The sequence below is a fragment of the Sinocyclocheilus grahami genome, unplaced genomic scaffold (genome assembly GCF_001515645.1).
Source record: "Sinocyclocheilus grahami isolate Dianchi unplaced genomic scaffold, SAMN03320097.WGS_v1.1 scaffold112.1, whole genome shotgun sequence".
Taxonomy (NCBI): Eukaryota; Metazoa; Chordata; class Actinopteri; order Cypriniformes; family Cyprinidae; genus Sinocyclocheilus; species Sinocyclocheilus grahami.
Window position 1 is genome coordinate 1,627,798 of NW_015505291.1, and position 11,136 is coordinate 1,638,933.

An 11,136-nucleotide genomic window follows, 5' to 3' on the forward strand; every position below is an offset into this window, starting at 1 on the left:
ACATACATACATATATATATATATATATATATATATATATATATATATATATATAATTAAACCTAATATTCAGTATTTAAATAAAACGGTTAAAAGGGTTTTGTTTTAGTCTGTTAACGCATCAAATTATCATTTTTATTTGACTTTTTTTTATTTTCAGCAAGGGTGCATTAAATTGGTAAAAAATACATTTGTAATGTTGCAAAAAAATATTTCAAAAAATGTTTTAACTTTACATTCATCAAAGAATAACCCTAAGAAAAAAGCTTATCATGGTTTCCACAAAAAAAAAAGAAAAAAAAAGATATATACAGTTGTGCTCAAAATTATTCATACCCTTGGTAAATATGATCAAAGAAGGCTGTGAAAATTAATTTGTATCATCAATCCTTTAGATATTTTATTTAAAAAATTCACTAAAATCTAACCTTTCATTGGAGAATAAGTATTTAAAATGGGAGAGAAATCTCATTATGAAATAAATGTTTTTCTCTAATACACAATTAATCATACCCTTTTATCCAATACTTTTTGCAACCTCCTTTTGCGAAGAGAACAGCTCTGAGTCTTCACCTATAATGCCTGAAGAGTTTAGAGAACATCTGACAGGAAATCAGAGACCATTCCTTCATCCAGAATCTCTCCAGAGCCTTCAGATTTCCAGCTGCATGTTGATGCTTCTCTTCAGTTCACCACTCATTTTCAATAGGATTCAGGTGAAAATTAATCTGTATCATCAATCCTTTAGATATTTTATTTAAAAAATTCACTAAAATCGAACCTTTCATTGGAGAATAAGTATTTAAAATGGGAGAGAAATCTCATTGTGAAATAAATGTTTTTCTCTAATACACAATTAATCATACCCGTTTATCCAATACTTTTTGCAACCTCCTTTTGCGAAGAGAACAGCTCTGAGTCTTCACCTATAATGCCTGAAGAGTTTAGAGAACATCTGACAGGAAATCAGAGACCATTCCTTCATCCAGAATCTCTCCAGAGCCTTCAGATTTCCAGCTGCATGTTGATGCTTCTCTTCAGTTCACCACTCATTTTCAATAGGATTCAGGTCAGGGAACTGGGTTGGTCAGGGCAGAAGCTTGGTTTTGTTCTCAGTGACCCATTTTTGTTTTGTGGATCATTGTCCTGGTGGAAGATCCAACCATGGCCCATTATAAGATTTCTAGCAGTCAGTTGGACAGTCAGTTTTAAATTTTTTATCCATTGGTATTTTATAGAATCCATTATGCCATCTATCTGAACAAGATATCCAGGATCTCCGGCAGAAAAATAGGCCCACAACATTAAAAATACGGCAGTATATTTCATTGTACACATGGGGTACTTTTTTATCCTTTTTTTAAAAGCTAATTTTTTTAGTTTCATCTGACCATAGAACTCAATCCCGTTTAAAGTTCCAGTCATGTCTGACAACAGAATATGCTGGAGTTTGTTTTTGGATGAGAGCGTTTTCTTTTCTAGTTTTTTCTTGAAACCCTCCCAAACAACCTGAGACTCAACGATTTTTTGCAATTCTCCAGCTGTGGTCCTTGGAGAGTCTTTAGCCACTCAAACTCTCCTCCTCACCGTGCATTAGGACGATATAGACATACGTCCTCTTACTGTATTAGAGAAAAATATTTATTTCATAATGTGATTTCCCCCCACTTTCACTTTTTTTAATTTTACTTTAATTAAAGGTTAGATTTAAAAAAAAAAAATGAAATATCAAGTGGATAAACAATGCAGATTTATTTTCACAGCCTTCTTTGATCGTATTTATCAAAGGTATGAATAATTTTGAGCACAACTATATATATATATATATATATATATATATACAGTACATATATAAAACCTAATATTCAGTATGTAATTAAAACAGTTGTAAATTTGGATTTGGTTTGTTTTTATTTATTTATTTCAGACTTCAAGACGAACTTCCGCGCCAGTCCCATCCGAACAGTAGATGTGTATAATGTTTTGTGCAAGACGCTGGGGATCGAACCACTGCCCAACAACGGCTCATGGTCTCGTGTGGAGTGTATGATGAGGAGCTCGGCCGGCGCCGTACAAGCCGCTCTGATCTACAGCTGCCTGCTGCCGCTGCTGCTGCTGACGCTCTAGAGATCCCCCCACTGCATTCACTCTGTCAGACCATATCAGACGGAGGACTGCAGGAGCGCAGATATCAAACACACATTTTATGCCTTAGGGTGTGCCATGGTGTCGGATAAATGCCAAGAAAAACATTTTTATCAGCTTTTTGCTGCACTGCCTCTATTTTTGAGTTGTAAATATCATTCATTGCTGATGAAGTAGAAGAAATTATGTTGGCGTTGAATGAACCAATTTGCACATTTTCACTAAAAGTTTTATATTTTAGTAAGATATGATCTTCATTTTTGTTAATGTTCTCCATCTGTTTTCTGTTGTTTTGTAAACGGTCTTTGTACATCCACTCCAGGGGTGCCCAAACTCGGTCCTGGAGGGCCGGTGTCCTGAAGAGTTTAGCTCCAACCTCAATTAAACACACCTGAATCAGCTGTATCAAGCTCTTACTAGGCATACTAGAAACTTGAAGGCCCTCCAGGACCGCGTTTGGGCACCCCTGCTCTACTCAGTCGATAACACATAGGGCAGTTTTTTGATCAATGTAAAATTACTTGACTAGTTGGCTAGTACCACATCTCTGTCAAGATATATACTGTTCTGAATGTAAGACGTTATTTTATTATATTGAGTATAGTAACTTAGGTCTTAAATGTTCAAGACTCGCATTCATTATTCCCCGTTTTCTCAACAAAACAAAAACAAGCAACCAGACCCACAAAGTATGTTATAACCAGTCTGGGTCATGGATTTTTCAAAAGATTTAAGGCATTTCACTGTTGTTTGGACCCATTGTGTGTGATTTATGGCCTACTCGAGGCTCCATAGTCTCCGTGTCGCTTTTCCTACTACGGGAAAGACTTATTCTTATGAATATTAATCAGACAATCCTGACGTTGCTTGGTAACCTTCCGCCAGCTTCCAGTCAAGTGATTAATAATTATTCATGAGGCAAATCTCATTCGCTCATTCGCTAGCCGACTACCGCCTACGCACCGACGTCTGCTTTTTCGACCAATCAATATGGGCGATTGATCGAACGTCACGTTGCGTAATTAATATTCATAAACAACCGCTTCTCCGTAGTACTCGCAAATTCGCCACTCGAAAGGCAGCTGGGGATCTAAGCAGAACTGAGACCGCTTTTCAACGCGACGGATTGATAAGAAGTTTCATTTTTTGCCACATTTTGGATCAGTCGCGGTGGATAATGAAAACACCGGGGACTGAACACTTAGCATTTACATCTTTATTCCACGTCTGAGGCTTAAAAGTTCCAGCCGTTGTTTGTACAGGCGTCAGTGGACCTGGTCGCGTCTCGAGATGTTGTGATAGATTTGGATGAGCTTGTGTGGACATCTGCTTTGTTGTTTCTAACTTGACGTCCTTTGTGTGCACTTGATGTTCCTTATGCGTTTGTGGAGGATTTGAATTAGCAGCCATTTAAGCTGTCCTAGAGCCAGCCAGGTTATCTGGCCGATCATCATTTCAAGTGCACTGCTTGTCATTGAACTGCTCAGATGCAACAGTTGCATGTGCATTTCTTGCATTAAGGTGCTCAGACGCCCGGATCATCTGCGCTTCCCCTCTGAATTGAACGCACTTTGTGATGAGTGGAATCTGGGCTGTGAGCTCAAGGGGCATGCAGCCTGTCTATTGTTGTGCGCACGTGAGGACATGTCATTTCCAGCAGCAGCAGCAGCAGCAGCATCATGCATCCTGATGGCCGAAGCAGCAGCAGCAGCAGCATCAGCAGCAGCTCGGATGTCCTCATGCCCAGCAGCGCCGTGTACCCGTCTCTGGTCGTCGGCATCGCGGCGGCAGTGCTGGTCTTCCAGCTCGGCTCTGGAGAACTCACTCTCACCTCGTTTTTCCTCAAACTCTTTATTTATGTGTCCTTCGCGTTGTTCTGTTTCCTGCTGGGGGGTTTCGGGCTGCTGGTGAAGAAAAGCCCCCTGAAGATCAGCAGATTTGACACCACTAGGAGACAGTCATCGAAGCTCATGGATTTATTCAATAAGTTAATGGTAATGTCACATCACAACATCCACACAAATACACCCAAACGATCATTTACACGGTCACTGTGATTGTTTAAAGAATGTGACTCTGTCTGATGGTGATGACATGTTTACACACACACACACGTGTGTATGTATATATATATATATATATTAGTCGTGGTCAGAATTATTGGCACCCTTGGTAAATATGATCAAAGAAGGCTGTGAAAATAAATCTGCATTGTTAATCATTTTGATCTTTTATTAAAAAAATTCACATAAATCTAACCTTTCACTGGAGAATAAGAATTTAAAATGGGGGGAAATATCATTATGACATAAATGTTTTTCTGTAATACACATTGGACACAATTAACGGCACCCTTTTATTCAATGCTTTTTGTAACCTCCATTTGGCATAATAACAGCTCTGTTTTATGTATATTTATATTCCTCTTAGTCTTTTGTGGTAGATGTAAATACATTTAAAAATGTATGTATTTAAATTGACATAATTATTATATATTATGTATTATACTATCCATCCATCCATCCACCCACACTTGTGATTTCAAGGTAAATTTAAATATGCTTAGCTTAATTAAAAAAAACTAAGAAAAATATTTTAAACATATTTAATATGTTTCATTTAAATGTAAATTTATATTCATATGTAAATAATTTATACAAATGAAATAAATAGGCTGAGTGAGATTCACTTACACTGTAAACAAAACAAGAACACGAATATTCCACTGTGAAGACTCAATATACACAAAAGTAAATATTACTCAATTTATTGGCAAATACATAGAAAACTCCAGTTCTTACAAGTCAGCCAGACTTTATTATCTGTTTTTTTTCTTTGTTGGGATTGTGTTGTTAATCTCAACCTGATATCGTAAAAGTACTGTATTGGCTTGTACTATATATTCTACATAGGATCAATGCCAGGACTTGTAACCCATGTAACTGGTACTAAAAATGTCCTTTGGCTCTTTTAATTGGTTTTCTACATAATGAGTGTTGTGTTTGGTTGTCATGAATGATTAATGTCTAATGATTGTCTTCCTCACTCTGTAGGGCCGGTTCTGTGTTCCTCTGCTGGATTCAGCCCAGACCAGGAGGGTTGTGGTGTCCCTCAATGTAGATAAAGCCCTCAAAGAAGGTGAGTAGTCCTGCTAGCAGGATGCGTGGTCTCCCCGACAGTCTCTAGTGGATTAAAGCCATTCAGTTTTTACCCTTTTGAACTGTTTTCTTCTTATTTGGGAATGCAGTGTGTTACCCTGTGACATCAGCTTGTAAACAGGAAATGGTTATCCGGTGAAAGCGGCACCCTTTGGTGTGACTCATAACTAGTCCTTGTTTGATCAGTGATTGCTGTGAAATTATTCCTGTGTCGGGTCGTTCTGATGCTGAGGAAAATGTTATTAACCGAAGCATCTTACAGATCCTCCATCTGTAGCTCAGCTCTCTGAAGGGACACGTTTCATGTTAAAATCTTTCATTGATGGTGATCATTTTAATAGGCCAAAGAGGGCGAGAAGTTTGTCAGCTTGCCAAAGAGAGAGAGAGAGAGATGATGATGGGATCCGTCAGTCCTGTCTGTCGCAATGACGTTAGACTGAAAAACACAAAAGCGTTTGTCTTTGCTGATGATGAAATCCTCGTCTGCTGTCTTCCCCGTTTAAAACTGCAGGACATCACGGCTTAGATGAAAATAGGTGTGAAATGAAAGGGCGTCTGGCTATTTTTAGACAAATATGTGTTTTTGCGAAGCCAAGGAAAATATGCTGCCAGTTTTGATTATTTTGTAACGGTGCAAAATGCTTAGCATCTGGCAAGATCCTCCTATCGTTGTGTGTGGTTTTCTCTGACCTACATTCGGTTGAATAATATATGTACGCAAAAGAAAATCTGTTTGAGAAATGTTTATTTAAAGGAATAGTTCACATCGAAATGATGAATTCTGTGATTATTTACTCACTTTCGTGCCGTTTGAACACAAATGGAGATGTTTTGAAGAATGTTCTGCTGCTCTTTTCTGAACTGTAACATCAAGCTCCAAAACTGACGGAAAAAAAGTGCCATTAAACTCCAAACTGACTGAAGGCTTACGGTAGGTTTTATTTGGGATATGACGTACTAGACAGAAAAATCTCACATTTTGAAATAGAACTGTTTAATGAAACTTTATAAAAAAATTGATTAAAATGTGTTTTTTGTTGGTTATTATGGCTTATGTAGCTCATGTACAGGTAGTAGATATGAGAATATGAAGCTCATACTGAGCGAAATATGCCATTTGGTACAAATGCTGATATTTATGTCGAAAAGTATGATGAAATTCTGATAGCAAGTAATGTAATGTAAACCAGTATTGCAGACTATGTACTATTTACAAATTATATAAATATCAGTCGTCACTCTATATCTCCCAATAACAGGTCTTAGTAAGAAGATGGTATTTAAATGTTTAGTTTGATGATCAAAACATATGCAATACAATACAATGATGAACAAATAAACTTCTCCCTTTTGAACAAGATTTTTCTAAAAATGTATGTATGGATAATCAAGTAAACCTGAAGTTGCTCAAGTCCAGTAAGTGTTCATCTAGAAATATTACTAAAATATCAAGTAATTGTTATGTTTATTTTATTAAAATCAGTCCTTAGAAATACGATATACGGTAGGCTTTATAGGGTTAATTCCTGTGTTTTTAAATGTAAAATATATCTTGTGAAATTACCCATAATCAGTCATTAATGTCTGTAAAAAGTCAAAGGTTTTAATGGTCATAGAGTTTTAAAAAAATCTATATGTTTTTTCAGCATTTTGTTGATATTCAATATATCTTGAATTTTTTTGTTTGCACCAAGTTTGATGTCAGTGACCCCATTTGTTTTCGTGGCCCTTAACCGAATGCAACATACCAAGTTTAAAAATTGAAGTTTGAATGAGATTTGGGAGCTGCTGTGGAGGGAAAGATTTGTAGTTTATAGTACAATTTCAGTCTGTTCCTCTCACAAAGCTGTTATATAACAGCAGAAGATTTGGAATAAAGTGCACAAGGTTTTTGATCACTATGTAGTTGCCATGTGCTTCCATTGTTTACACCGCTCTTTTCCATACAAAATATATCCTTTTGTGTTTCATGGAAAAAAGATTTGATCCGAGACCCGAGTGATTACAGAGCGTTTTTTTTTTTTTTTTTGGTTGAACTATACCTATGGTCTGTGTTATTGTTTAGAGGTGAAATCCATCAGCCCAGCACACAACAGCATCAGATATTTTCACCTTTGATCTCTGTCAGTCACAAGACCACTTCTGTGTTCCAGCACTCAGACTGGCTGCATTTCTTTGGCAAATCTTTAGAGGTTTAGAGTCCAGGAGCAGATCCCAGAACATCTGGGGTTTCCTGCAGCAGTCTCAAAAGTAGGCTGATTATGGACTTAAAATGTCTGAATGTCACTGCATTAGATATTAATAAAATATCAAATCAAGTCTCCATATCTGTATCATATAAGTCTCAAATGCTGCAAGATATTGTCTCTTTCATAACATCACTTTTTGTCATCATTTTTTACTCGATGAGATTTAATCAGCTGATGTTTTATTCATTTCAAAGTGGATATATGAAGTCGGTTCAGAATGTTCATCCAAAAATGTACTCACCCCCAGGCCACCCAAGATGTAGATGAGTTCGTTTCTTCATAGGAACAGATTTGTAGAAATTCATCAATGGATCCTCTGCAGTGAATGGGTGCCGTCAGAATGAGAGTCCAAACAGCTGATAAAAACATCACAATAATCCACAACATGACCCCAGTCCATCAATTAATGTCTTGTGAAGTGAAAAGCTGCATGTTTGTAAGAAACTTAGTATGTGAACAATAGAAGTCAAAGGAAAGTTCCCACAATAGTAGAAAAACACACGTGTATGTGTGTCCAGCAAATTTTCAGTTTTGTGTTAACTATTAATTTAAGTGTTCTTGTGCTCTTTCTTTAAAATAAATGGCACCCTAAAATGTCAAAAGGCATTAGATATAATAATAATAATATTGTTGAATAATTAATGCAGAGACATTCACATATTTTTAAGTGTGACTTCAAGGTCCATATACTGTGGCCACTATATATGTTAAAAATAAAAATAGGAACCGCTCTTCTGACAGCTCCAGGGTACTAGTTGTCAATATTTGGACAGTCGTGGGTCTCTCTCTCTTTGTCTGTAGTGTTGCTGTTTTATTTTTGGATAGGCTTGAGAAAACAATGGCTGTCTCTGACCGTGCAGTTTTTTTCCTGTCTCTCTTATTATCTGTCTCTCACTCTCTGTCTCTCTGTTGGAGCGTGTGGGTGGAATGACATTATAGCAGAAACCACTAACTGCATCCATCAAACATGTCTTTCACCTCAGTGCACACACACACACGCACGCACACACACACACACGTTTGTTTTTCTGTTATGTTGGAAACTTTCCATTGACCATCTATTGTTTATATACTGAGTTGTTTTCTATTTTTACATAACCCTCACACAAACCATGCTGTTTTTTATGTTGATTTCAGATTATTTATATGCATCCAATGTTTGTCAGTCTTTTCATACCTCTACGATGCTTTTTGTCTGCGTTCTGAAAGCTCTCAGAGTGCATACTTCATCTGATGAATTAGATTACAAAAGTGCTATGAAATGTGCTATGATGCTTCATATTACATTAGCATTTTGCATTTTCTTTTTTTAAAGAGTCACTTGCTGTATTTACTTGAGGTAAATATGGCTACATGAACAGAAACACCTTCTGTATTTAATTGTTTTTCTATTAATACTTTTTTATCTTTATTTTTTTAGACTTTTCATTTTTACTTTAAACATATGTAAATCGCACAATATGTAAAACACACACAAACACTTAGGATGATAGTTATGTAATTTTATCATTTAAAATTTTGTAAATTGTATATGTATAAGAAAACCTGACATTTATGTCAATATCACAGGAAAACAAGGCAGAAAAGTTAGGTGTGGCCTCTGTGGGCTTCTTTGTTTTTAGAAACATTATTATTTGTCTCTCCTTTTTCTGTTTTTCCCTTTTTTCACAAAAAGTATCAGCAGCACTCCATATTTTCACATAAGATTGATTACAACTTTAGTTTGTTCTGAATATGGACATGCGCATGCACTCTGGGTTTTTGCTTGCTGCCAGCAAACAGCATCATATGCATAATTGCTTATGTCCAGTTGTATGTTTCCCATTATAAGCCTGTTTCTGATAAATATAAATGTCACACTCTTTCTACCCGTGTTTCTAGCAACTCTGACTGATCACATGACCAGGAACAGCTGCTGGTGCATGACAGCTAATAGCGTTAACATGAATGAGGAATTCAGCCTCACTCTCCTAATGAATTGTGCGGGGGGAACGGGATCCATGATTATAATAATGAGCTTGCTTACACGGTTTGATCCCCTTAGTGCTCGGTACACTGAAGACCATGTTACCAACTGAGCTGATGCACAGCGCTGGTGAACACCAGACACAAGTGTGGTCTCTGTCACAGAGAGTCCTTCATCCAGACTGATGGGTCTGTGTTTCACTCTGATACACATGCACTGTGTTCTGCTGCTCACAAACTGAATTACAAGTCCACATATTTTGAATATATTTAATCTAATGGTATTAAATATATCATTGCAGATAGTAAAGTCCAATTTTGCAGCTGTATACTCTTCGTTGAGAAACATTGAGAAGATGCTAGGGTGTTACTAGGGTTTGCCTTCGCACAAAGTTGATGTTCCATAACTGATATGGTCTTCTGATCAGGTTTCTCTGCATAACAAATGCACATGGACCATTAGCTGCCTAACCACATTACTGACCCAGGATCAGCTGTCATTGATGATGTAAATCAGTTTTTCATGATGCACACTTCCTGTAGATCAGCCTGATGGGTCAGAGATAGAGAATATAAGACTTTAATGACTAATTCCTATGTGTATTTTGCTATAATGCTGGTCATGGCTGCAGAAGATATCTTGACCATGACTGGAATACTAGTCAGGGTTATTATACAGTAGTTAACTAAAACTAAAACCATAAAAACATTTTCTATTACTTGAAATAAAATAAACATTAAAGGTGCAATAGGATTGTCTTCAGAAAAAGAAGACTTCAGAACCCCATAGAAAAATCTTCAGAATTTTTTTTTGTTATGCTGGTTGAAAGTCTCTTCACATCCCGATAGCAATCATTAAGTTAAGTGGTCTAAATGTATTTATATATTCTGTGGAAGGCGTAGGACCAAGAAATGTTCGTCCAATCAAAACGCTCGTTCCGAGCGTTTTTATTGGCTTTCCTACCTGCCTGTCAACATATGTATTAGCATACCTCTGCGCACCCGGTTCGTGCGTTTACGTATGCTGTGCAGACAGAGCAAGAATGGCAATCAAACATCAACAACCTGATCTTCCTTCCTGGTATTGTAGTGCTTTTACTAACTGTGCTATAAAGTTTTCTCAGTGGTGTGTAAGGTCCGCCCACTGGTCCAACGACGGTAGCCAGTGATTTGGTAGAAGGATTCTTGCGTGTTGCTGTCTTTCCTTTTATGCATCACAACAATGTTAAATTAAATACATTTTCTTATGTTTTACCTCTTTTATTCATCTGACTCCAAAAATGAAAATGGTTAGAAGAGTTGTTTGTTATCTATTAAATTTAGGTGAATGTTTGATCATTCTGTTTTACTCTTTACTCTGTATTTTCTCGTTCATTAAGAATCTATGTTATTTAGGATGCCTCACGGCGGCCGCAATGCGTGGGCTCCACGATCACAAAACTCGCCATTCTAATCCTTATTCAGAGGTTTGTGGCTAATACTATTTAATATACCTTAAATAGTAGGTCTGTTTAGCCCCCCTACAGTTACCCATGTAATACTCAAACATTAATCAGCGGTTCTTCTAGAACCCCTGTCTAGACCCCGGCAGTTAATATAACTACGTACAACTTAATTAA

General features: G+C 36.9%; 1 protein-coding gene across 1 annotated transcript in view; it reads left to right on the plus strand.

Moving 5' to 3' along the window:
* Window positions 1-3,208: 3,208 nt before the first annotated feature.
* Window positions 3,209-11,136, plus strand: part of LOC107589137 (sorting nexin-25-like) — a 77,384-nt gene continuing 69,456 nt past the window's right edge. The window contains exons 1-2 of the mRNA XM_016277488.1: window positions 3,209-4,139; window positions 5,199-5,283. Coding sequence (XP_016132974.1) covers window positions 3,825-4,139; window positions 5,199-5,283 — 400 coding nt within the window. The 5' untranslated portion in view covers window positions 3,209-3,824. The remainder of the gene's footprint in view (window positions 4,140-5,198; window positions 5,284-11,136) is intronic.